This window comes from Zootoca vivipara, chromosome 7 (assembly GCF_965207765.1).
Source record: "Zootoca vivipara chromosome 7, rZooViv2.hap1.1, whole genome shotgun sequence".
NCBI classification, from domain to species: domain Eukaryota; kingdom Metazoa; phylum Chordata; class Lepidosauria; order Squamata; family Lacertidae; genus Zootoca; species Zootoca vivipara.
The window spans coordinates 48,022,635-48,050,462 of NC_142590.1; the positions used below are offsets into that span (position 1 = coordinate 48,022,635).

Below are 27,828 nucleotides of genomic sequence, written 5' to 3' on the forward strand. Positions count from 1 at the left end.
GAGAGGAGCAGAAGAATCGAAGCTGTGCTGCATACTGGACTGCAGCTCAGTGGTGACGGGGATGGAGGTTGTCTTGGCAGAAGCCGCCCATAAGCTTTGTCTCCAAGAGCTGCAGCCGCTGGTTAATTAAGAACAATACATGGCCTATGAGAAGCAGCTGTCCTTTCCTGATCCCGCAGGACGTCAGGAAGGTGCCTGTGCTCAGAGTCTGCTGTCACAGAGATGAAGGGCCTCAGGGGCGACAGTGATGGGCATGTCATTCCTCAGTCTCAATCCTTTGAAGACAGACTGACAGCAGGTTTTGGAACTCTGCCCAGTGATCTCTCTCTTTCTGAGGAAGGCAGTACCGGTAGTGGTGGTGGCGGCAGCAGCAGCAGTGCCCCAATGTTGCTTACACTGACTGCCTCCAGTTCTCAACAGTCTGACCAAGGATCCCACATCTCTTGTTGAGAGAGCCGGCTCCAACCCAATGGGGTACTAGCTCACAAAGCCCTTAAGTGAAATGTGTTTTTAGGGATGGCACTAGAGCAGCCAAGCCCCAAATCCCCAGAGGCAAGCTCCAGGCTGAACTGCTCAAAACTGGGTTTTGAAACCCAGTGGAGGTAAACTTCAGTATTTCCACATCTGGGAGGAGTCAGCCTTTCACTGTGGCAGCACCTGTGGAACTCCTTGCCTATTGACATTAGGCAGACATCCTCACTATACCATTTCACACGCCAGCTAGCTTCTTTGTTTCACCAAGCCTACCCAGATATAGTGTTGTGTATGTGCTTGTTTCTAGAATAAAAATAAAAATGCTGCTATTATTGGAGTATTATTGACAATTATTTTATTATACACAGCTTAAATATTTTCTTTAATTAAGCAGTTTTGTATTTCTTTCCTAAATAAAATAAAAATATTTTTGTAGGTATATAGCTTTCTTTCAAATGCATATGAGGGGGCATGGAGAACAACAACAACAACAATTTATTATTTATACCCCGCCCATCTGGCTGGGTTTCCCCAGCCACTCTGGGCGGCTTCGAACAGAAAAATAAAATACAGTAATCTATTAAACATTAAAAGCCTCCCTAAACAGGGCTGCCTTCAGATGTCTTCTAAAAGTCTGGTAGTTGTTTTTCTCTTTGACATCTGATGGGAGGGCGTTCCACAGGGCAGGCGCCACTACCGAGAAGGCCCTCTGCCTAGTTCCCTGCAACTTGGCTTCTCGCAATGAGGGAACCGCCAGAAGGCCCTCGGTGCTGGACCTCAGTGTCCGGGCAAAACTATGGAGGTGGAGATGCTCCTTCATATATATCAGTTATTGGGATTGCAAGCAAATGAGGCAGATAAAAGATATATGAAGCATGGGGATATATTTACACAGACCTTACTTATACTCAGTATTTATACTGGAGTGGGAATGGCTGTTGGATGAATTTCAGCAGCTTGACAAAAACAGCCTTAGAGCCAGATGCTTGGAAGCAACAGAAGTACACTGAATAATAAGTCTGTGGGCCAGGGAGGAGGAGGAGGAGGAGGAGGAGGAGGAGGAGGAGGAGGAGGAGGAGGAGGAGGAGGAGGAGAGGAGGAGGAGAAGAAGAAGAAGAAGAAGAAGAAGAAGAAGAAGAAGAAGAAGAAGAAGAAGAAGAAGAAGAAGAAGAAGGCATTTAACTCCCTCTGTCAAACATTAGTCTCCTGTTTCTGGATTACCAGTACTTGCATTGTGCAGATGACAAAATAAATCCCTGGAGAAATGATGGAAGCTGCATAAATGATGCCTTTTCCACAGTTGTTGTTGCTTAGTAAAATTTGGAATTATTACTTGGTTTTGATTTGACAACAAAGTCCAGGCAAATAAGAGGCATATGTGCAATATGACTGAAAGTTAAGCAAGATCTAAGACAGAATGTAAACAAAATGTAAGCAATTAGTTCTTATCAACCAAGGAGAACAAAAATCAAAATACAGTAGAAAACACTGTACTGTACTGAGTGTTGAGTGAGATTCGCAAAACACTTCTGTGCACTAGGACAGCACAAATCCAGCGAATACATATGGCTGTCATTATCTAGTGTAAATAAAGATGGGGGAGGAGAGAAAGCTAAGATCCTGTTGGTCTATCAGGTGGACTTGTGAGTTGCCTTAGGGCTACAATACTGGACAGGAGACCCAGCTTCAATCCTCAAATCTGCCTGCAAGTTTTAGCCTGTTGTCAAGGAAATAATTTTACACCAATCAGAGAGAAAATAAAAGCATCCCACACCGGATAAAAGACACTGACAGTGTAAGCCTATAAATGTTTACTTAGAAGCAAGGCTCACTATTTTATATGGATGTTACTCCCTAGTAACCGGGTTTTAGTAAGCCTAGGTTTTCTCTTCTGTTGGAAACACTATAGCTTTGGACTTCCTGCATCAAGAAGATGGTTAGGCTAGATGGCTAAACCCTATGACAGCAGCCTAAAGAGGGTTGCAGTCATGCATACAAAAGGAGGGCAGGCAGCCCAGACCTATGGAAATATAATTCTGATTTTAATCAAAAGGATCTGGCATTCTTTGCCTCCCCCTTAAAATCTTCTGTTCAAGACAATTTTCTCAGATCACACAACTGACACAAGGTGCACATTCTGCAGGAGTTTCTAACATTTCACTGGGAAATCTTCTCCCTTTGAAAACTGTGCTGTGCTGAGAGTAACAGAGGGAGAGTTAACAAGGGGCACACACTGGAGTTGCACTATATTCACAGGCCTCTCTGCCACACTTACTTTAGTGTAGGAATGTAGTGGGCTCCTGGAGCTTTCCATCATTCCCACCTGCAAGCTGGAAACATTTTGCAGGCTAGTAACTTTTGTGGGCTTATTTGCAAGGCTGGTTCAGTGGTTTTGTCACCACACCCCAGAGAGAATTCTTCTTCCAAACAGCAGCTCTTCAACATCTGGCTTAGACCACAGGCTATTGTGTCCATGGGTATTTATAGGTTTATTACTCAAGTTTCATTTATTTTTTTTACCTGAATTAGTTGGACGACAGGGGGGAAACCACTTTTTAACTGCTACAGAACTAAAAATAGAGAGCACAAACTCAACTGACCAATAGTGACTCAACAATAACTAAAATACCGTGCCAACTTTGCTGCCACATACACCCGAACAACACCATTACTGGCCCCAACAACATCCAACATACCATCTCAGGACTATTTAATTGCTCATCTTCTAACATTGTGTATGCCATCAAATGCCAACAGTGCCCTTCAGCTCTCTCTATTGGACAAACATGCCAAACCCTACGCCAAAGGATAAATGGACATGAATCTGACATCAGGAATCACAAGACAGAGAAACCAGTAGGAGAACACTTCAATCTCCCAGGACATTCTATACAAGATCTCAAAGTAGCTGTCTTATTACAGAAAAAAATCAGAAACAGACTGGAAAGAGAAGTTGCTGAATTGCAACTCATTAGCAAGCTAATATTTACCACTCCTATCAGCCCATCACCCATTCCCATCACCCCCACCCCACCCCCTGAATATACATAAGGGTCTAGTTACTTCTGTTTCAAGTGTATCTGAAGAAGTGTGCATGCACACGAAAGCTCATACCAAAATAAAAACTTAGTTGGTCTTTAAGGTGCTACTGAAGGAATTTTTTTATTTTGTTTCGACTCAGACCAACACGGCTACCTACCTGTAACTAAAATACCCTGCTAAACAATGAACAAATATATGCTTGCTCCATGTGGCTTTGATTCTAATTAGTCCCCATTTTGTGTACTGTGGTTAAAAGCAAGAGGTCAAGGGCATTACATATGTTACTCCAATGCAGTAGAAAACACTCTTCTTTACTGGCTTTTAGGAAGGATGCAAAGCAGTGCTTTTTTGGGGGGGGGTACTCAGGGGTATGCAATACCGGCACCTTTCCCCCAAAAATGTTGAAAGTGTGGCACTTACTGTAACAACTTCATGGTGAGTACCAGCACCTGTTTTTCTATTTAATAAAGCACTGGTGCCAAGGCAATATCTCTTTCATCTTGTTTTTAATTTCAATAGATAGTTCACTGTTGTTTTTTATACAACCCCCTGTTCTTCACTATTATAATGTTCTGCTCATTTTTACTATATTTTAATATTCGCTGTGAGCTGCTTTGAGTTATGGAAAGGCAGCTTAAAACAGTTTTAAATACATTTTAAAAAGACAAAAAGGGGAGGAGGAAACATCAGTAAATTCACTCACAAAAGGTTAGAATTCAACTTAACATTGCTGCATAGTAGAACTGCGCTATAAGATTTCTAAAGAAAACAAAAGCAGCATCACCATCCTTTTACTGCAGATTTAGCAATAGAGTAATTTTGAAACGCTCACTCTTGCACATAAATAAGCTGGAAGAGGATTCCACACTTCCCAGATCCCTCCACGTGGCATGAAATGTTCTTTTAAAGCACACATTTCCCGCCTTTGACTGCTGTACCACCACTCACAATCGCATGTTTGGATCCCCCAATTCTTCATTGGTCTGCCCTTGCCCCTCAATATGCCAAAGCATCTCCTCTTGCATCCCCATTACCTTATTTCCCAGGTCCTTATTAGCATCCTCTAATAAGTTTGGTCCCCAACTTGTCTTTTCTAGCAGTCACTTCTCATTCGAAGCCTGGGGAGATTCTCACCTTCTGCCGTCAGTCCTCTTCTCCACTGTTTAGCCTGAGGTTATTACCACCAGGATTCATAGCTAAAGAAGCACCCCCTGGTTGTTATGTGACTGTAATATTTGCTTTTGAGAAATGTTTTTAGGTCACACAGTATGATCAGCCTGTTCTAGGAATTTTACTCCCATGAGGACCACAAGAGTAAATATGATTATGTTCTCAGGATTTTCTCCCAAGAGGACTAGTCAATATTTGTAATGTGTTTTTTTTAAAAAAATGAGATTCTCAAAATATTCTGCCTGCCCAAAGGAAACTAAGGCAAGGGGCATGATCAGTTTGCTATTTAACATTTCCCTGTTGCCTCAGATACATAGACGTAAAGATAAATAGTGGCTAGGAGATATCTATCAAGCTCTAATTTTGCTGGTTATAAGTTCTCTCTCTCTCTCTCTCTCTCTCTCTCTCTCTCTCTCTATATACCGGTATATAGATATAGATATATGTGGGCAGCTATAACCCTTCCATCCTGTTTCTTCAATATTCCCTATACTTTTCAAAATAACATGCATCTCAAAAAAAAACCCACAGTAGTAAGTTTATTTTCCTTGTATTTCATGCTTTCCTCCCGAAGAACAAATATTATTACAGTAAGGAAAACAAGAGAACAGCAACAACAAAACCATCTGTCCCGTACATGCACAGGGCTCCACCACCTCCCAGCTTTAGGGGGCAAAGGTGGGTCATTTCACAAAGGAAAGCTGACTGCAGTGGTTAGAGTAAAAGACTCAGCAGATTTGAATGCAAACCTTTGCCGTGCCCTGTTTCTGTGTGATCCTGGACAAGTCAAGGACAGGACAATTCCCAAATTGCTCCAAAGTGAATGCAATTAAGTTTCACTGATGGATAAAAAAAAGCTTGAGCATGGGGACAGGGACAGCAGTTGTGCTGCACAGACTCTACTACACAGTTACGCCCTAAATCCTACACTAAAATAACCTAGGAAAGCCAACTGCTGCAATTAGAATATATGAAAATGTGCAGAGTTTTGCTCAGTTTGAACACTGTGCTCTGAATACCAAAATGATGTTTCCAAAGACTGGGGGGGGGGGGGGAGAGACGAATACTGTGAGAAATGAAGGGTATTGAAACAAAATAAGGAAGAAACGAAGCAAAGCTGTTTAGGGCACTAAAGTACCAACTCCTTGAAACTGGAAATCCTGAAGCAGGAATAGGGACCCTGTGGCCCTCCAGACGTTGCTAGACTCCATCTCCTACCAGTTCCATTTGGCATTGCCAGCTGTCAGACTCAGGGATGACAGGAGCTGTAGCCCAGCAGCATCTGGAATTTCTCCAGGCCTGGGCTAAAGAAACAGGTTTTTTGTTTAATAAAGTGAAAACTAAGGTCATCGGCAAATCAGGATTTGCACCTTCTATCAGATCTTGTGCTTGTGTGACTATTTTATAGACGTGCACAACCCTATACACATCCCTGCCATTATTCCTCCTATGTGGCAGAAGTAAACTGGAATTGTAAGGGTACCATTACACATGAGAAAATACGTAACTGAAATCACGTCTGGCATTTTGCGAGCTGTTTTTAAAATGCGACACCCTAAGCATCCAGGCACGCCTCGCTGCCACTTAATGGTCTTGGCTGTGTAGAAGTATTTTACTTCCAGTTGCAACGTGGTAATAATGATATTCTCTCAAGTACTAGGGAACATAGGAAGAAGCATGCCGTTTCTTTCAGAGCTTACTTCCACAAATACTCAAAGGGCCTAGAGATTCTGCCCACACACCCACACCCCTTGAAGCAAAGGTAGGGTAGAAAAAGATGCAGTGACTATCTCACACTCTGAAGAGCACTGGCAAAATCATTTGATTTGCACTCAGACAGGCTGGTGTAATGTAATGAAGCGTTTTGTGTCAGCTTGAAAACTATCTGCACTGTACAGAGAACGACGTGACAGAAGCCAGTCCCAACACAGATGGTTTTAAAAAAAAAGCAAAATAAAAAAAATTCTTTCAGTAGCACCTTAAAGACCAACTAAGTTTTTATTTTGGTATGAGCTTTCGTGTGCATGCACACTTCTTCAGATACACTTGAAACAGAAGAGCCAGACCCTTATGTATATACAGAGGGTGGTGGGGGTGGGTGGGAATGGGTGATGGGCTGATAGGAGTGGTAAACCTGTTGATGGCTGTTAACGACTGCTGATGACTGCAATAGGTCCTGCGGGGGAAAAAGCAAGGGCTGAGGCGCTAAAGAAAGCTTGATCATGCATAATGAGATAAGAATCCTATGTCTTTGTTCATCCCAGGTGGCTCCATGGTTTTAAGCTTGGTAATGAGTTCCAATTCAGCAACTTCTCTTTCCAGTCTGTTTCTGAAATTTTTCTGTAATAAAACTGCTGCTTTGAGATCTTGTATAGAATGTCCTGGGAGATTGAAGTGTTCTCCTACTGGTTTCTCTGTCTTGTGGTTCCTGATGTCAGATTTATGTCCATTTATCCTTTGGCGTAGGGTTTGGCCTGTTTGTCCAATATAGAGAGCTGAAGGGCACTGTTGGCATTTGATGGCATACACAATGTTAGAAGATGAGCAATTAAATAGTCCTGAGATGGTATGTTGGATGTTGTTGGGGCCAGTAATGGTGTTGTCCGTTGGCCCCAACAACATCCAACATACCATCTCAGGACTATTTAATTGCTCATCTTCTAACATTGTGTTATGATATATCGGGAGTTTTCTTCATTTATTCATTTATACTGATATACAGCAAAGGCAAGCTACAAAGTGTCTGATGGAAAATGGATGAAGCCACCTCAGCTGCAACACTGGGATGGATAGCTCTCCAGGCTAGTCTGTCATCTTAAAACATTCCAGAGGAATTCTATAGAATCAGGATAAGAGAACCCTGTCCTTTTACTACAGCAATGGGGACAGAAGGCAAACCCAAGGCCATTTCTACAGGAACATTGGAAACTGCCTTACACCGAGTCAAAACATTGGTCCATCTAGCTCAATACTGTCAACACTGACTGGCAGCTCTCCAGGGTTTCAGACTAACAGCCTTTCCCGGTTCTAACAGGGGATGCTCGGGATTGAACCTGGCAGCTTCTACATGCAAAGCAAGTGCTCCCCAATGGAAGCTCTTGCTATTTTCATTATGTGCTTGGGTATCCAAAACCTCATGGTGAGAAACAAGTGGGGAATAAAAGGAACCGCCTAGAACAGCATTATTAATTATTGTGTTACTGGCCACAAATGCTCAGTCAAGGGCCAGTAAAAGAAAAAAAAGTCCTTACAATGCAGTTCAGGAAGAATTAAGACCCGGGCTACTAGGAATGCTGTATTTTAGGGAAAGCATTACTGTATAGTTTTTTGAGGTGAAAACCCCATTCACGCCACACATCTCCAGTCTAAGGAAAGGAAAGGCTACGAAGTGCCTGCAATAATTCCATAGTGTTCAATGTTTGCAGACCTAGGCAATCTAGATGGTAGACATTTTAGGAATATAAAACAAACAAACAAAAAGAGGAAAACAATGTGTATGTATTTCTTTTATCAACAAATGACCATTCAATTTAGGCACCTTACCATTAGCATGATTCCCATTCTCAAAAATATATACCTCCGTGCATATGCGCATCACAACCTTATCTAGCCCATCTACAACAATCTGTATGCACATATTGAACAGCTACACTACCGGTATATGTATGTTCTATATCAGCTCCTGGGCACTCATAGCTCCAAATGAAGAGAGCCCAGGAGCTCATAAGGATACAAGGAAGACAGCCATATGGAGCAGCAGCCTGCTTCAGTAGGAGCAAATGCCACGTACCCTATCCTGCAGTTGCAGTTCCTACATACCCACACACTGCAGATGTACTCCCACATAAAAAAGGGTGTGCTTTTTATGCGCAAATACTCCCATGCTTCCTACAAAAGACATATCTAACCCAAGAGGCAAAATACTCAAAGTAAAACTATCAGACTTGAGAATATACCTTCTCTCCAGTTCTCAGAAATAACCTGCAAAGCACTGCAGATACTGGCCCACTTACCTCAAATTAAGCAACAAGGCAGAAGCCAAGAAAGGAAAAGTACAGTGAGTGCTGAACTTCTCACAAAAGGGGATCCAGGGTTCACACATACCTAGCCATACTTCATGTTCCAGCTGGCTGGAGGTGGCTCACTAAAAATGGCATGCTCTCTGCACATGCTCAGAAGAAAATTGATTATTACTATTTTGCATTCAAAATTTCACACACACACCAAATTTCTGGCAAGCTGTGATTGAAAGTAAGCCTGAATCTAAGGAACTAGGAAAGGTGAGACAAGATATATTTCAGATGTGTTGTATTACACAGGGAATTCACAGTTCTTACTATGTTTTTGTGGGCAATCTAAACATCCTCCCCATAGCTGGCGTATCTGGTGGGAAGGGGGCAGATCTATATGCCTTTCCCCCAGCTAATATGTCAGTTGTAATAAAAAATCTAAGACATAATTAGATGGAATCACAGGTATTGCTGTCTTCCAAAGCCTTGTATACAGAATAACTAAACACAAAACAAAACACCCAAACCCAAAAAACAAGCACAGAGTATAACTACATTATCCTAATAAACAGCTTTAAATCCAGCATTCTAACACCTCTAGTCTCCACTATACAGATAGTCAAGGCTGTTCCTAATCCAACAACCAAGCATCTGGCTTTCCAAATTTCTGCTCCACTCATTAACAGGGCTCCACAACACACTGAAAGGGTGGCACATGGATGCTGAAGCTCTTTGATAGATTTGCCATTTTATGCCTCAAAATGAGCATACTCTTCATGCCTCTGGTCCTTGAATTCTCACACAATCCTATGCATGCTTAGCAGGACTTGTTTCTGAGCAAAAACGCATAGGATAATACTGTTGTCTCCCTACCACGGTCAACAGCCTAATAAAAAAGGAGCAATCATCTGCTTAAAGATGAAAAAACACATAACCGAAAAGCAGTATAGGGTGAAGGAATGGGGGCTGGACTAGGAAGGAAAAGGGATCGTTTCCATTCCAGGACTGCTATTTTCCCAGCTTCTCTCTCTTTTGATAGCAGCGTCTAATGGATAAGGAGACAGTACCACGCCCTGCTCACCTCCTGTGATGGGAGCCTGAAGACTGGCTCGCTTCCTCAGCGGGGAACCGCTCTTGGGGGGCCCAACGCCAGATGACATTTTTGCTGCCTCCTGGAAGCTTCAACAGTCTCGGAACCGGCGCTGCTGCCGTGCTCAAGAAAGAGGCGGGGACAAAGCTAGGCCACACCTCTTGCCGCTGATGGATGGAGTGTGGTCCTCCCAGACCGGGGGTGGACCAAGACCCCCCCCACCGCGCCTTCCTAAGCCGAGGATAGAGGTTCGGATCCTGCGCTACAGCGCACCTCGTCTGCTCCCCGATTCGTCAGCGCGAGTGCTGAATGAAAGGCAAGGCCTGCGATCCTTGTGCGCGCTTACTTGGGAGTCAGTCTCAACTGGGGCAATGGGGAGGATTTGCTTCCGAGTGAACAGGCACCAGGGGATCCCTGGATCGGCTGGTTTCCTTGCAGGCAACCCAGACCACTGCCCTCCCCCCGCACTCCTCCCTCCGCCTTGCTTCAGTCTCAGGCTCCACAAACCCCGCCTCTAGTGCGGGGCGTTTGGGCTCCTTGCACAGTGAAGGCCACACACACGAAATCACGCCCCACGAGCAATAATTAATCCAGAATAACTACCACCCTGGGTTCCATTCCTCACTAGCACCCTTCCACCTGGAAGTACAGTTTGCATTACAGAGGGGGAGATATCACCATCGGTTAGTCATCCTATTGTTAAGTGTTAAAAGTGAGGTGGTGTGTTAACGCGATTTCGAATATACGCCCCTTCCTGATCCTGATCTTATCAGCCCGATGGCAGAAACGGGGGATTCTAGACACTCCCGGGCTTGCTCTTCCCAAGGGGCAAGAGCAATTGCGGCATTCTTCCTGGGTTTCGAAGAAAACGCGAAAGGGTTAAATGCAATGTAAAGTCGGTAACACAATCGGGTTAAACAGAGGCGAGTGGATCCCACAAGACCGCAGAAATGTATTAAAACAAACTGATGAAAATCAACGGATTTGACATGCAAATGTATCTCGAGCTAGCTTGTGCACTGAGCTTTAAAGGCTCTCGGTTCCTCTCCCTCCGCAACAAGCAACCAGCCAGACCGCTTTTCGAGAAGTTCCCTTCTCTGCCTCAAGACCAGCCTCGACCACGCCGTCGGCCCAAGCAAACGGCGGATGGCAGGGCAGGGAGCGCAGACGCCCCCCCCCCCTCGCATTTGTATGGCCAACTTGGCACAATGGACCAGATTTCGAAACGCTTCGCTCCTCCCTCTCCGAGGCCTGCCGGGCTCGGCGGCTCCTGCGAAGATGCTGAGCGCCGCCCTCCGCACCGAGCTCGGCGGGCGGAGGCGGCGCCTGCTGCAGCCGAGGCGAGGCATCCCCGGCAGCGCTCCCTGGCCCTGATCCGCTGTGGGCATGGAAGCGGCATGCGGGGAGCGCCAGTCCCAGCCGGTCTCCCTGCCCGGGCGGGGCGGACGGCGAGTTTGCCTAACCAGCCCGTTGCGGAAGTTCCACTTTGGGGGTGGGGGGTGGCGGGGAGAACTTGGCTCGAGGGGACATCTTGCATTTTTCTGTTGAGCCGAGCAGCTAACCTGGCTGCACGCGAAAGAGGCCGGCTTGGGGGGAGGGAAGGGAAGTCGGTTACAGGAGGGAAATGGCGGCGGAGCAGCCCTTGCACTTGAAGAGAGTTCCCGGGCAACTGCGATTATTCCCCCGCGAGCGCAACGGACGGCAGGCGTTGCCTTCACCCCAAACTCTCGCCAAGCGATCCTGCTTCACGGCGCCTTTAAACGTCTGCCCTCGCGCAAAAGATCTGCTAGGAAAGACTTCAAATCGCTACATCCTCTTTTTACACACACACAAAAAAAAAAACTTTCCAGCTCCGCCCTGGAGATCTGAACTGTGCGCGCGGCCCTCCTTCCACACCGAGCCGCCCGCGTTACTGGGCTGGATAACTGGTGGGGCACGGACGCCCCCCCGGAGCTCATCTGGCTCCGGCCGCCTTGACCCTCGGCTCCCGCTTTCTCTCAGGCATGGTCCGATGGAGCGGGGGCGGTAGCGGGGGCGGCTGCGCGGTAAGGAAGGAGGAGGGTCTGCGGGGCAGCAGTTCGCGGACCCGAGGTGCTCTGGCGGCGGCGCGAATTGAGAGGCGCGGAAAACCCCTCGGTTTACCACGGCGAAGGCGTCGTCCTACCTGAAGCCATCGCGGCCCCTGTGGAGGCGTCGGGCAGCAGGTACCGGGAAACGGAGGGGTCCCCTCTTGCCGAGCCGCCGCCACGCAGCTGGAGAGGAAGCCGGCCACTGGCAGCCCCTGGGAGCGGGGGCGTTTCCCGAGCACTTCCTGGCCCAAAGTCCCACCCCGGAGCAACTGCTCGGCTTCTTTCTGAGAGGTCCGCCCGAGGAACTACTTTGGCCCCGCTGAGGGCTTCAGGGCGGCCGAGTGCTGGCGGGGAAGGAGCTGTCACTGGCCCCGAGGAGAAGTAGCCGCATTATATAAGAGCAGAAGTTAAGATGCTACACCCACTGGGCATGCCGGCATTGCAAAATCAAATCGTGGCGCACAGGTAGGGCGGCCCAAGCCCCGCCCCGTGGCCGGCGGCGGCAAACAACAAAGGAGTTTCATCCGGCTTGTGCAAGTGCCGCCATCTCGCGGCGGTGTAACTAGAAGTTAGCCGCGCGTCAAGAAAGGGCGCGAAACACACACACACACAAAGAATCCTGGGAACTGTAGTTTCTCAAAGCGCTACATCTCCCAGCCACCCTTGGCCAACTACAGTTCCCGGAGTTCTTTGGGGGGGGGGGTGATGCATGGTGTGTGCCTCTTGAACTGACCTCTTGAACGAAGGAACTGAGAAGGGAAACTGCGACCTGAAAGCGCCGAATTGCAGTTCTTGGAGAGGTTCTGCGATAACAACTGTGACTTGAGTCAAGGTAAAGTTCAGTCACGTGCACACACGCTTTATTTATTCATTAGCTCATCCAGTGCCAGGATGCCTGATTTATCATCAACAACGGTTTACCCAATCGCCAGTGCAGTGTTAGATTCCCTTCTGTACTTGCCGCATTTCATTTTCGTCTGACCTCACAGTTCAGAATCCCTTCACCATTTGTATATATAGCCTGTGACTCTGGGTAACACTTCACATATCTGATGAGGTGGATTCTGAGCTAATGCCAGAATAAGTTCGTTGATCTTTTAAAGTGCCACAAGACTGTTGCTTTTGCTGTAACAAACTGCTGTCGCTCCGGAAAGTGAAGTGTGCAGTCCTCCCCGGCAGGGCTTCTCAACAGCAAAGTTTCCTGGCATTTTAAAAAAGTGGAGTTAGTGTTGTGATAACTTACGGTATGTGTTGGTGCCCTTCCCTTTTAGTCATAGGGACATCGTTCACCTTCAATAACAGCTCCTTTTCATTCTGAATTAATCCAAAACAACATGTCTTGCTTAACATATCACCTGGATTACAGTCCTCTCGCCCAGAGTGCTGAATGAAAGAAGGGAGTGGTGAGGGATTTACAAGACATGTACAACCACAAACACTTGAAGGGGGAGTACCTGATCACCTCATCTGTCTCCTGAGAAATCTCTATGTGGGACAAGAAGCTACAGTTAGAACTGGATATGGAACAACTGATTGGTTCAAAATTGGGAAAGGAGTACGACAAGGTTGTATATTGTCTCCCTGCTTATTTAACTTATATGCAGAATTCATCATGCAAAAGGCTGGACTAGATGAATCCCAAGCCGGAATTAAGATTGCTGGAAGAAATATCAACAACCTCAGATATGCAGATGACACAACCTTGATGGCAGAAAGCGAGGAGGAATTAAAGAACCTTTTAATGAGGGTGAAAGAGGAGAGCGCAAAATATGGTCTGAAGCTCAACATCAAAAAAACCAAGATCATGGCCACTGGTCCCATCACCTCCTGGCAAATAGAAGGGGAAGAAATGGAGGCAGTGAGAGATTTTACTTTCTTGGGCTCCTTGATCACTGCAGATGGTGAAAGCAGTCACGAAATTAAAAGACGCCTGCTTCTTGGGAGAAAAGCAATGACAAACCTAGACAGCATCTTAAAAAGCAGAGACATTACCTTGCCGACAAAGGTCCGTATAGTTAAAGCTATGGTTTTCCCAGTAGTGATGTACGGAAGTGAGAGCTGGACCATAAAGAAGGCTGATCGCCGAAGAATTGATGCTTTTGAATTATGGTGCTGGAGGAGACTCTTGAGAGTCCCATGGACTGCAAGAAGATCAAACCTATCCATTCTGACGGAAATCAGCCCTGAGCGCTCACTGGAAGGACAGATCCGAAGCTGAGGCTCCAATACTTTGGCCACCTCATGAGAAGAGAAGACTCCCTGGAAAAGACCCTGATGTTGGGAAAGATTGAGGGCACTAGGAGAAGTGGACAACAGAGGACGAGATGGTTGGACAGTGCTCTCGAAGCTACGAACATGAGTTTGACCAAACTGCGGGAGGCAGTGGAAGACAGGACTGCCTGGCGTGCTATGGTCCATGGGGTCACGAAGAGTCAGACATGACTAAACGACTAAACAACAACACAACCACAAAGGCAGAATCAAGCTGCAATCATAATCATACTTAGAAATAAATCACCTGTATTTAGACAATAATTAATATTTATTAAATGATATCAAGGACAATAAAGATTCCATGGGAGAGTGACCAAGTAATGAAATCACAGATACAGCTTTGGCATTAAAATGTAATACAGTAAACTCAATAGCATCTGGTTTCATTTAAAAATGTTTTGCACTTTTAGTTTTCATAAAACTTGCATGTTTACTCATGTGGACATTTTCTTCCTTTCACAGGGGAAAAAGGAATTTGTATCTTTGTGTTTCCTAGTAATCCTTGGCCTCATAACCCAGTGTTCTCCACATCTTGTGCAGGCATTCACACAGAGTATGAATTGTTCTGCAGCGCTCCCTAAACCATGCATGTCACAGTGAATATATATTATCAAAAGTTATACTGTACAACATACAATCTGGAGTTTAAGGATAGTAGTTAACTAAGTTTTATGCGGAGTAGATATATTGAAATGAATGAACATACAGTAGAGTAGTTTTGTTCATGAATTTCAGTGGATCTACTGTCCCTCAGATATTCAGAGTAAAATTTGGTTGAATACCACTCTAATATATTTGTCCTTCATACATACATAATTTATTTGTATGCCACCTTTCCACAGTTCAAACCATGCTCAAGGCGGCTTACAACATGAAAAAATGCATGACTACAACATAAGTTTTCATAAACAATAAATAAACACATTTTTAAAAATACACAACCAAACTGAACAATTTCCACATATGATGTGCTCCTCATCAGCTGACTTTCTGCAGACCTCATTTTTTGTAAGCCCTAGAAAAACTTGTAACACAGCATACCACAGTCTCATGAGTCATGAAATAAAAGTTTCTATTTTTATTCTGAAATAACATTTTCTACATTTCTGGAATTGCATAATGGCTCACCTTAGGCGTTTTCCAGTAAGCCTGCTTTTTTGCTATTTTTAAAAATCCAACCTAAGAAAGAGTCCTACAGAGCTTCCTGACTATTTTATAATCTTTTGATTGGTCTAAGCAAGTTAATGTGCCCTACTTTCCTATTTTTTTAAAACTCTCTAATAGACCAACATAGCTGCAAACATAAATAGACCAGTTTGCTTTGAAGGTTATTTTTTAGTTTAAAAGGCCAGAAAAATGTCATCCCAAAGGATATTTCCCATGCAGGTTTACACATGGTGAGGTACCTCTGGCCTGTGGGTCAGACTTGGCCCACTAAGAGTCCCCATTTGGCCCCATCCATGCCCTTTTCCTGAAACCACACCTACCTGTTCTACACCTGATGTCAAACCCAACATTCGGTGAGGGGAAGGTAGAGATTCCAGTGCAGAAAGAACAGGACACAATCCTGCTTGGGCAGTGTCTTTACCCCCTGCCCCCTTCACTCCCAAGCGCCAACTTTAACAGGTTCGTGGGGCAACCCACCCATAAGAGTAGGTCTGCTGAGTAGGGGTAGATAAATATCTGGCCCATCAGAAGCAAAAAGCTTTCCCACCTCTGTGGTATACAGAACTGCTGTGGATGGCTTAACCACTCTTGTCCCATGTACATGTGTGAACTAGGACCTATGTACACATGTATTTTGGCACTAATCTGGAAATGTGCCGGTGGAATTCAGCACCATGTTAAAGCAGTTGTTCTGTCAGCCCAAGCATTTATGTTTGCCAGATGGAATGAGCTCCCTCCTCCCCTGCTTGTCATTTTGGGGGTTCTCCTGACCCAAGTAGGTTTGGTGAGGGCACAGGGGTGGGGGGAGGAGAGGAAGAAGAGGAGTCCCATTATACTAGCAGGAGTTGTTATGCTGACTCTGCTAGTGCTGGCTTCTGCTAGTGTTGAATCCAACCCAATATATTTATATCTAAACCTATGTTTTAATGTTTAGATGCCAGGCAAAAATATTCATCTTCTTCCAGGTCTTTGGCTAATTAAACAATCTATGGCCTTTTAAAGTGTGGGTGGGGTATTGTTTTTTCTTGTTATGTCTTTTTATTTTGTAAACCTCCCTGTGATCCTCGGATGAAGGGTGGTATAGAAATTTAATAAATAAAAATAAATCTCTATAAAATGAATATCTGTTTTTTTTTAAATGGTACCCTTTAACTCCTACAACCAGCACTGGTTCTCTCACTGTAATAAACGTTTCCTGTTATTATTGTGCTTTATCCCACCCTCCTCCTTATGCACTTAAGAACATCGGGACTCATAGTCCTCAAGAGAGCATGTCAGATAGGGGAAGCACAAATCTTTCTGTTTTTCAAGCTACAGGTGAACTTAAAAGGCACTAGCACACTTTCTCTGTTCTAATGAAGATCCTATTGTTCAGAATGTTGTTCTCAACACTGCTTCTGATTGGCTCCAGCAATCTTATCAGATCTGGACAGTAAGGTACAAAGCTAAAGGAAAATTAATTTAGCATTAGTTTCATGGTCAGGAGGTTGCAAAAGATCTGCTGGGTTGCATCACAGGTGCAACCAGTTCTGCTTGCCTTCAAATGAGAGGGGGAGGGTTAACCCTGTCCTGGTCAGCAAACCAGATCAGCCAAGAGCTCAAATGCTTCTTTGGCGGGTTGCCACCTTTTATGTTTTCATTGATTTCAATATAAATTCAAAATATTACCAGCGCCATACATTTTCAATATGCTCACATTCTCAATTTCATGTACAGGACAAGACATTTCTGTCAAGTAGCTTTTAAGTACTGTCCATCACATTTTACATCCACAAATATAATATCAGTTCTTAGGTGCTTATTTATTTTGTCCAGTTAAAAATTCTCTCAACCTATATTGCCCTTATAATCATTTTTATATTTTCAAAATAATTTGTCTCAAAACCTCCTTGATTCTACCACCTTTTAAAAATCCAGTAAATTAGCTTTGCTAGTTTGATCTACAGCTACTTCCAATATCTTCCTGTCCTTCATTGCTGGGGCTTCTGCCTTTCAAAAGTTCTGTGCAATTAAAACTTTGGCTGCTATAAAGAAAGAACATGTTTGTTCATTTCCTGCTTCTGCATCTTTCAACTTTATCCACCCTACCTTTCCTTGGAAAATGAGGAATACAGACTCATCCCGGCAGATAGCTAGCAATTCCTAGGTTCTCTTGCATAAGGTTAACCACCAGTCGGGGCTAGAGGGTATTTCCTTGAAGCATCTACCTAGGAAGACGTGATTAACTGGCATTTGTAGAGTGATAAAATCTTACAACGCACACATCCACTACTCATGGACCTAGACTTATGTGCCATGTCTTGTAATCAATTATGTAATCAATCAAATGGTGTGTGTGTGTGTGCGCTGTGTCTTGTAATCGATAAATATTTTATTCAAGTTGGCACCCCTGGGCAGAGCTGCCATGCGAAAACACAGGAAGGGGCACCGTGTGGCTGCGTGTTTGCATGGAAGCATAGGGATTGGCAAATAATCCTCTAGAAAAGGATGCTTTGGAGAGGGATGGAGGAAAGGATTCCCAATCTCCTAAAGAGGAGGATATGGGGGGGGGGCTGGAATATGAGGAGAACTGTTGTTTTAGAAGATCAAACCTATCCATTCTTAAGGGAATCAGCCCTGAGTGCTCACTTGAAGGACAGATCCTGAAGCTGAGGCTACAATACTTTGGCCACCTCATGAGAATAGAAGACTCCCTGGAAAAGACCCTGATGTTGGGAAAGATTGAGGGCACTAGGAGAAGGGGAGGACAGAGGACGAAATGGTTGGACAGTGTTCTCGAAGCTACGAACATGAGTTTGACCAAACTGCGGGAGGCAGTGGAAGACAGGAGTGCCTGGCGTGCTATGGTCCATGGAGTCACGAAGAGTCGGACATGACTAAACGGCTAAACAACAACAAATATAAATACAATACTTCTTGTCATAGTGGGGAAGACACGCTGTGCCTGTTTAGTCTGATGACCAGGAGATGCTAACTGTTGATGGACAACTTCTGGTCTCCCTTTTCATTCCTTCTCTTTAAACCAGACTTGGGACACCTTCAAATAGAGGGTGCCCTTCAAAATAGAGGACTCTTGGTACAGAGCTTGAACCCAAAACTGAATATTTTCTAACAAATGCTGGTTATTAGCTTACGTTTCCAAAGGCAGTTCTAATGCGCTCTACGTGGGGATACCTTTGAAGGTGATCTGGAAACTACCAACTAATCCAGAATGCAGCAGCTAGACTGGTGACTGGGAGTGGCTGCCGAGACCACATAACACCGGTCCTGAAAGACTTACATTGGCTCCCAGTACATTTTCGAGCACAATTCAAAGTGTTGGTGCTGCTCTTTAAAGCCCTAAATGGCATCGGTCCAGTATACCTGAAGGATACCTCTACCCCCATTGTTCTGCCCGGACACTGAGATCCAGCACTGAGGGCCTTCTGCCAGTTCCGTCACTGCGAGACATGAGGTTACAGGGAACCAGGCAGAGGGCCTTCTCGGTGGTGGTGCCCACCCTGTGGAACGCCCTCCCATCAGATGTCAAGGAAATAAACAACTATTTGACCTTTAGAAGACATATGAAAGCAACCCTGTTTAGGGAAGCTGTTTTAATGTTTGATGTTTTATCGCTTGATGATGATGATGATGTTGGGAGCCGCGCAGAGGGAAACCCAGCCAGATGGGCGGGGTATAAATAATAAAGTATCATCATCATCATCATCACTATTATTATAGTTCGAATCCAAACTCCTCCTCCTCCTCCTTCAGAGTTAGAATATTTATTTTTATTTTTCATCCACATATTTAGGAGGCTTCACAACCACACAACTCCACTCTAGTGCTCCATCGGCCTTCGTTTGTTTACTGCTGCTAGTTGTTTTCCCCTCACCTATTTCGGTCTCCGCCCCTCACAGAAATCACAGGAGGCTAAGCGAGGTCCATAAATTAAGACAAACAAATTTCAGTGTCAGGATTAGAAACCTGCTTCAGGCAATTGCTTTGTGAAATCACTTTAATCCTTGGACCGAGAACAGAGTATTTTTAGAACGCCAGCTCCGACCAAAGGGAATTCCACATGCTCACCAACATGTGTGACAGATCACTCTACAGCAAAACCAGGGGAGCAGGTAATAACAATAACTGAACGGTGACTGGAATATACAGGAGCTATAATGAAACTGTAGAATAATCCACAGCTGGGAGGAAAAGCTGGGGACTGAGCCATTGCTAGGTCACAAAACAGGCCTAGAGTGGAGCACATCATTCTGTACCCCTGGTTTCCCAGCCAAGCTGTTCTCCACCCCTCACCTGGCAACATTTACCAACCTCTGATCTATTGTTTTTGCGTTTGTAGTAAGGAAAAGGGTTCTGCAAAAACAAAACAAAAAAAAGGTCATCTCCCTTTTTTCAGCAGAGGAGGCAACATGACCTGTCCAAGGTCACAAACAGTTATGCCCCTGATCACCACCCACACTGTCTTTCCATCAAATTGTTTGTTGATGAAAGAAAGAAAACACTTTTTTTTCTTTTTCTTTTAAATAATTTTTTATTAAATTTTCCAAATAAACAAAAAAAGAGAAAACTAATTACAATTCATCTTAAATTCACCCATCTCAGTTCTTTTCGCTCTGCCGAGCTGTGACTTCCCTTCCTCCCGTCATTTGGCTTCATTTCTCACTCTCATCTCGCAGTTCCTTTTTATACAAACATGAATAAGTTCACTTCGTAGGATTTATTTCAGTCCCGCAAGTTTCTTTAAACTTCTACAGTTCTTCTCTATATAGTCAATAAATTTACTCCATTCCCTCTGGAACTTTGTCTCTCCCTGGTTTTGGATCCCACAGGTCAACTTTGCCAATTCTGCATAGTCCATCATTTTCGTTTGCCACATTCAAAGGGTATTTCGCCCCTCAAAGAATTCTGGGCACTGTAGTTTACCCCTCATAATGTTACAATTCCCAGGGACCATTTCTACGGTGCACAGAATTCTTTTGAGGGGGGGGGAGGTGGTTTGAAAGTGCTGTAAAGCCATAGTGTGTGTGCAGATTTACAACCCACCCCATCTCTCAGATTCAGAGGAGGTCATATTGCCGCATTGTTCTCCACAGCAACTCAGAAGATGGGATCACCGTTCCCATTTTTAAAAGATACAGAAATTGAGGCTGGCAGATCCTCATATGTGCAAGGCTACCTAGCGGGCCCACAGTTGAAGTAATATCTGAAATCAGATCTTATCTTCCACTAGCACTTGGTACTGGGAACACGCTAATCTGAAACCTGGGGAAAACTGATATAATAGCCTATGAATAGTTTTAGCCCTTTAAAAAGCAGCAGCTGCAGTTCTTAAATGAGCAAAATGATAAGACTTATGGGAAGAGAATTTGTCTGGGCTACAAAGAATTCTGGCCCAAGTAAAAGTTGCTGCAGCCTCTGGATACCAGATTTTCCTGTGCATGCCATACATTCTGAGCACTAACAGGCATGGCTTCTTTCAAAGAATTCTGGAAATTGCAGCTTTATGAGGGGGTTTCCTGCGGTAACAACTCTCAGCACCCTTAACAAACTATAACTTTCATTAATCTTTGAGGGAGACCAGGCCTGTTAATGCAGCATAATAGTGCTTCAAATGTATTCAAGTATATCCAATGCTGGTCCTACTCAGAGGAGACCCATTGAAATCAATGGACCTAACTAACTCAGGTCCATTAATTTCAACGGATATACTCTGAGTAGGACCAGCATTGGATACAACTCATGTGGATGTGACCTAAATCTTATGCAGAAGCCTAACGCTTTTTCAGTTTCATCAAACTGTGCCCCGACTATATAGCGGTCTCCATTACTCCCTCTCTATCCAATGGCAATGCAGTATCTGCTAAACTAAAGGATGGAGGGAAAACATACCTGCACCAAGAGTGGTGCTGCTATTTCCCCTTCTCCCCCCCCCCACCTCAGCCAAAAAAATGGCTAGGATTTTCTTTGCAGAGCCTCCAAAGAAATAAAAAAACCAAACAGAGGTTGGATGGCTATCTGTAATACAGTAGATGCTTTAGTTGAGATTCCTGCATTGCAGAAGGTTAGACTAGATCAAGCACCCCCAAACTTCGGCCCTCCAGATGTTTTGGCCTACAACTCCCATGATCCCTAGCTAACAGGAACAGTGGTCAGGGATGATGGGAATTGTAGTCCAAAACATCTGGAGGGCTGAAGTTTGGGGATGCCTGGACTAGATGATGATGATGATGATGATGATTACTACTACTACTACTACCCAGCCCATCTGGCTGGGTTTCCCCAGCCACTCTGGGTGGCTTACAGAATGTATAAAACATAATAAAATATCAAACATGACCCTCGGGATCCCTTCCGAATCTATGTTTCTATGAACATTTAACTCCAGACTCTAATTGTGGGCTAGGTAAACATAACAATTAGTGGCCCAGATGGGATACACAGCATATTACTATCTTTTTCCTGATCCAGAAAGGAAGATCTGTGTGTTGCTGAAGCAACGCAATATGCCTTTAGATGCAGATGGGCACCCATCTATTTTGGACTATAACTCCCATCAGTCCCAGGCAGCATGCTCTGTGATTTGCAGCCGAAAACATATGGAGGGCACCAGGTTGGGGGAGCCTGGCTTAATGTGGAACAAATCCCTTACTTTTTCCAATACTGTATAGTAATCCTAAAGCTTATGGCTCATGCGGCTCCATTCCCTAGCCTACACTACCAGGCAGATCGTATTTTTGTTTATCTTATACACATGCCCTTCTTCCTATAACTACTTAAGATCAAATGACTCAAAGCAAATGTTTTATTATCTATCTACAGTATTTTAGAAAGTTATTTGTTTGCTGTGCACTTCTTAAGATAGTGTAACCAGATTTTGCACAATTATTCCTGACCTGAGATCAAGGAACAGACTTTTGTATGTCTTTGGATAGTAACAACAACAACAACAACAACAACAACAATTGATACCCTGGATACAATTGGATGGTGTTTTGAATCGAGATGGCAGCATGAACCTTTCAACACTGCGTGGATTTTAAGTACTGATTTCCAAACTGCAAAGACCTTTTGGTTTCTTAGAATTCCTGAGTAATGCTGGGTATGAGGCTGCTAGTATTCAATTATACCGTACTAGTCAATTGGCACCATATACCCAGACTCCATTAGCACAAAGGTTCTATAAAATAAATGGACATCAGCAATGCATTTGTAAGTGCTCAGCCAAATCATCTTCCAGGGCATGCATCCAATTAATTGAAAATAAGATTCAATGAATGAATGACAGACAGACAGACAGACAGACAGACAGACAGACAGACAGACAATGTGTTCAGTGAGAATGAGGCTTCCTGACGTACGACAGAATGTCCCTATTTTCATCTAAGAAATGTTAGGAGGGTATGTAACAGAAGGGGGGCAGGAGTATAGGGCTGTGGGGAAAGTGGCCGGAGAGAAAACCGGTCAGTGGGGTTATCAGAAGCTGCTGGGTGCATTAAGGCGGCCTCTTCCAACAGGCATCACCCCAGCAGAGAGAGAGAGAGCACAGAGACCTCCTGATCCTTCTAGAACTGCAAACCTCCCAAGATGTAGGAGTCTGCTGCAGGAGGGGGGAGGATTTTGTAAGCAAAGCCAGCAGTTTAAAGAGCTTAAGTAGCAGGATGGAGAGAAGCATGATTAGCGGGCGCAATTCTGCTTGCCAGCACTTAAGGATTAAACTCACTTGTTCCCCACCTCGGTGAATTATCTTATTCCCCAGAAGAGCCAGGACCGCAGAGGAAAAAGGAAAGAGAGGAGTGCATTTTGTTCTTTGTTTATCCCAGCCCTAATGCCCAGAAACACAACTGTGCACAAGGGATATACCCTACCCCATTTCAATGGCTGATGCTTGCTTCTAGGACTGAGACGACTGTTCGTTTCCTTTCCTCTATGCAAACAGAAAAGCAAACAAAACCCAGAAGCCCACCATCTTCCCCTAATCTGCTGAGCAGCACATCTATTTTGGCCTTTGTGCCACTGTGTGTGTCATCTCACATTTTCACCATCTCTGATGATGGCAAAGCCAGGCCTATGGGCCAGCTCACGTGAAAAGCGTCAAAGCATTCCTTGCAGATGTTGTTCCTTGGTGAGCGAGAGAATACTAGTGCCAGAATTCTGTACTCTTCCTGACTGTGTGGGGGAGAAGAGCAGTAGAGGAACAGAAATAGCTGCATCTAATTACACATGCATTTCAGCGATGCCATCTCCATGGTCAGTCCCTAGGCGGCACCTGTTGGGGATAAATGTTATTAAGTTTATACTGGGTTGTGGCTGCCAAAATGAGACTAGCTTGTACATTTGGGCCTCAACAAATTCTTAAGCCACCTTCCCCATCAGATTGGGTCCAAACTATTGGGGAAAGATCCATCTGGTGTGTGTGGGTGTTTTGTATACTGTACAGTCATTCCTCGGTTTACAACCGCCTCTGTTTACAAACACCGCGGACCCATCTGGAACAGATTACTTCACTTTCCATTACTTTGAATGGGAAAGTTCGTTTCAGGTTAAGTACGCTTCAGTTTAAGTACAGACTTCCAGAACCAATTACACTCATACTTCGGGTTAGGTACGCTTCAGGCTGAGTACTCCACGGACCCGTCTGGAACAGATTAATCCACTTTCCATTACTTTCAATGGGAAAGTTCGCTTCAGGTATGCTTCAGGTTAAGTACAGACTTCTGGAACCAATTGTGGTTGTAAACCGAGGTACCACTGTACTACTTTTTAAATTTTCTGGTTAGTTTTAAGCTGTTAAATTAGGTTAGTTCATTTGTATTATTTTATACAAACTTGTGTGGATTGATTTTTTTTTGTAATTATTGGTTAGTGTTAGAGAGAGAGGGGGAGAGAGAGCGGGAGGGAGGGAGAGAATGGCTATACTTGTCCACCCGATGTGTTATGAACCACTTTGGGCACAATTTTGTGAGAAAATGGCATACAAATAAACTGACGGTGATGATCAGCTCTGAGCATTGGGAATATAAATTGAATGAATAATAACTATTAGTTTATTAATCCCCCAATAGGCCTCCAAGGGGAGGAGCTGACTATGAGACCTCCTTTGAGAACTAGGGATCCTTGCCTAGTATGTAGGTAGAGAGGGCTGTTAACATCCAATCGTAAGAGTAGATTTGTTCGATCAGAACAAAGACCCATCGAAGGCAGACATTCTGCTTCACACAGTGGCCAACCAGATGTGAAAAGGAAGCTCAGAAGCAGCAGGAGTGGAATAGCTGCTCTTGAGAAACATACACCTCCAATACTGAAAGTAGAATACAGAGCTATCATGACCCACAGCCATTGATAGCCTTATTTTTCATGTCTTATCCCATTAAAGTTGGTGGTCATCCTTACACCTTGGGGGGGGGGAGGCGCAAACTCCATAGTTTTAATTATATCCTTTTATCTGTCCTGAATCTCCCCAGCTTAATTGGATGGCCTCAGGTTCCAGCATTATAAGAGAGAGAGGAATGCTCACCCCATCCATTTTCTCTGCACCAAGTACCACTTTATACACCTCTATCCTTCCTGTCGCCTGCTTCCCACTCACCTATTTTTCTAAACTAAAAATCCCCAAACGTCTTCATAGCCTCTTCTCACAGGGGGAGCTGCTATGTTACATTCTCGTGTTGCATAAGCGTCTTCCCCTCACGGCGCCACACGGCGCCACAGCTTGGGTTCAATGTTCTGCTTTGCCAGTCATTAATCTTTGCCATCTTGGGCTTTTATAATTGGATTTCCCAGGTCACGTGGTAAGATAAAAAAGCCCTCAAATCCACCGAAACAAAATTGGGTTACCCACGAAGACTTAGCAGGGGGGGAGGGGAAAAGAGCACAGAGCAAGGCGAAGACCTCTGATGCTACCTTCTTAGCAGTCTTGGACCAGCTGCCTTGCCGCTTGCAGCTGCGGAGCTAAGGCAGCTCTGTGGAATAACCTTCTTCATCACCCTGGAGGATTCCGCATAAGATCCTTTTATTTTGGTCTTTCTCGTCTCCTCCACCCGAAAAAGGGTGAGTCAACCAATCTGAAGAGCTGGAAGAAACAGAAGAGCTAGAGGGGCTTCAGGAACCAACGGAGGAGGAGGAGGAGGAGGAGGAGGAAGGAGAGGAAGAAGGAGACGGTGAGATGGGGAGTGGAGCAAGTGCAGAGGATAAGGAACTTGCCAAGAGGTCCAAAGAACTGGAAAAGAAGCTACAGGAGGATGCAGATAAAGAGGCAAAGACAGTCAAGCTGCTACTGCTCGGTAGGTGTGCTGTAATGAGGTCTGCAAGGGGGTGGGCTGCAAGGGGAACACACCACTGGCAAGCAAAATGAGAAGGCAGCTCTCTTCAGGGCTTCCTATACCAGGCATCCCCAAACTTCAGCCCTCCAGATGTTTTGGACTACAATTCCCATCTTCCCCGACCACTGGTCTTGTTAGCTAGGGATCATGGGAGTTGTAGGCCAAAACATCTGGAGGGCCACAGTTTGGGGATGCCTGTCCTATACTATCACACGTTTCTGAATGGAGAATTCCAAAGGGAAAACATAGCTATTCTGTACCAACAGCTGTGGATGGGAGAGGAAAGTGTTTCATCTCAGTAGGGTGCTGTTGGTAAAACTAATAAAAATGGGAAAGTGCCTTTCAGTTCTGATTTAACCATGACGCACATGGGATGAAGGCAGCCACCCTCTGGTGTGCCATTTTCCAAATTAGGCTTTTCCCAGAAGATGACAAAAACTATGGTTGACGTTGCTGCCAAGCAACAGATCACTACTGCCCAAATAGCCAAGGACATTGAGATATGGCAGAGAAATAGCTTGTTTCAGCACACACCAAGGAACTGAATTAAAATAAAAATAAAAATAGAAAATACGTTTTCCTAAGTAGCGCCAGGTGGTTCCTCATTAGCTTGGTGACCTCCTAAGTCGGCCGATCAGCCGGAACTCAAGATCTTTCATCCCGTTGGCTAGAACAAGATGTCACACAAACACCCCTCTCCAGCAAAGCAGTCTCGGGCACTACAGTTGTCAGAAGAGATTAAGTGTTTCCAAGGAGAGTCAATGGCTGGAGGAGAACAAGGAAAGCTATGGCCCATGTTATTTTTGAATGTGCAAAACCATGTCTCTTGCATTCAATCTCCCTTCCCAAGAAGTGGCGGCAAATTGATCTGTCAGCCTTTTCAAGGCCTTTTGGAAAAGAAGAGGAATGGAGCCTGACACAGGTCCCTATCCTCTCAAAGGAGGATATATGAACACCCTATCCAAAGGACATTAGGTATTCTCAATTGGCTCTGCCAAAATAATACGTCCTGAACTTGCCCTTTAAGCCATCCTAACCTTATTTTCATCACCAGCCCATAAGGACAGTTGTGAGGCTCAAGAGATGAGATTATAATGTGATAGTTATATGCAGTCAAGTTTTCTTTGACTGAACAGCAAAGGCTTTTCAGATCCTTGCGTCTGTGGTGCTGAAGGAAAGGCACTGGTGTCAATCTAGGTTTGCTTTCTTATAGGACTTGGAAATGGATTCATGTTACAAAATCCGGCCTTTACTTGATAATAGCTATAGAAAGCATTCTGTCTGTTTATATTGATGTTGACTTGGGTATTATCCTTTTGCTGAAAGAGTATTGGTTGATTCCAGGTACCCTTTGTGCTTTGGGGTTGGTGTTCAGACCAGCAATGGAGGTTTGTCCCTATGTAGTTTCGGTGCCAATCCCCTGAACCTCTTGTCACTAAACATGAAAGGAGACCAGCATCAAAACAGATTGACTTTCATTCTAGACAGCTTTACTGAGAGGCAAGAGTGGGTCGGTCCCCCTCCCCCCCGAAGTTGTAATTCCATGCAATGCTGAACATTCCCGCTTGATATCTCCAGACACCTTCTGTGATGCTTCATGTGCCCCTCAAAGCTGGTTATTGTCATGGACTGGCAATTATTTAGTTTGGTGCGCGAGGTGGAGGGGAGACAAGTATGGGAGTATAAAATTATGCATTGTGTGGAGAAAATGGATAGAGGAAAGGTTTTGCACCTTCTCTCATAATACGAGAGTGACATTGAATGTCAAGAGATACAGGACAGATTGAAGGAAGTATTTTGCACACCACATAAACTGCGGTATTTGCTAGTACAGCACAAGATGTGGTGATAGCAACCAACCTGGACAGCTTTGGAAGAGAATTAGGTAAGTTCATGAAAGATAAGGCAATCAATGGTTGCTCATCCAGATGGCTGCATACTACCTACAGGATCGAAAGCAGCAGGCCATCTGAATAGCAATTGCTGGGGAGCCACAGCAGAACTGGGATATTGCCCTCACCTTCTTCTGTTGTCAAAACAAAATAAAGAAATTCCTCCCAGTAGCATCTTAGAGACCAACTAAGTTTGTCATTGGTGTGATCTTTCGTGTGCATGCACACTTCTTCAGATACGTGTGCCACACGAAAGCTCATACCAATGACAAACTTAGTTGGCCTCTAAGGTGCTACTAGAAGGAATTTTTTTATTTTGTT

The 27,828-nt window shown here is 44.6% G+C and overlaps 2 protein-coding genes across 9 annotated transcripts in view; one reads left to right on the forward strand and one right to left on the reverse strand.

Annotated features, from left to right (window-relative positions):
• The window catches only part of AMPD2 (adenosine monophosphate deaminase 2), a 51,123-nt gene extending 38,496 nt beyond the window's left edge, over positions 1-12,627 (reverse strand). For 2 of the 7 annotated variants that reach the window (XM_088674121.1, XM_035122446.3), the window contains exon 1: positions 11,951-12,085. In XM_088674121.1, coding sequence (XP_088530247.1) covers positions 11,951-11,960 — 10 coding nt within the window. In that variant the 5' untranslated portion in view covers positions 11,961-12,085. Of the gene's footprint in view, positions 1-9,777; positions 10,118-11,950; positions 12,086-12,588 lie in introns of those variants that run through there. The other 5 variants (XM_035122451.3, XM_088674122.1, XM_088674123.1 and 2 more) reach the window with 5 other exon arrangements.
• GNAT2 (G protein subunit alpha transducin 2) overlaps positions 11,853-27,828 on the forward strand; it is a 32,594-nt gene continuing 16,618 nt past the window's right edge. The window contains exon 1 of one of the 2 annotated variants that reach the window (XM_088674124.1): positions 11,853-11,990. Coding sequence is in view for 1 of the 2 variants with exons in the window: in XM_060276990.2 (XP_060132973.1) it covers positions 25,459-25,576 (118 nt within the window). In the remaining variant the exon portion in view is untranslated. Of the gene's footprint in view, positions 11,991-25,373; positions 25,577-27,828 lie in introns of those variants that run through there. The other variant, XM_060276990.2, reaches the window with a different exon arrangement.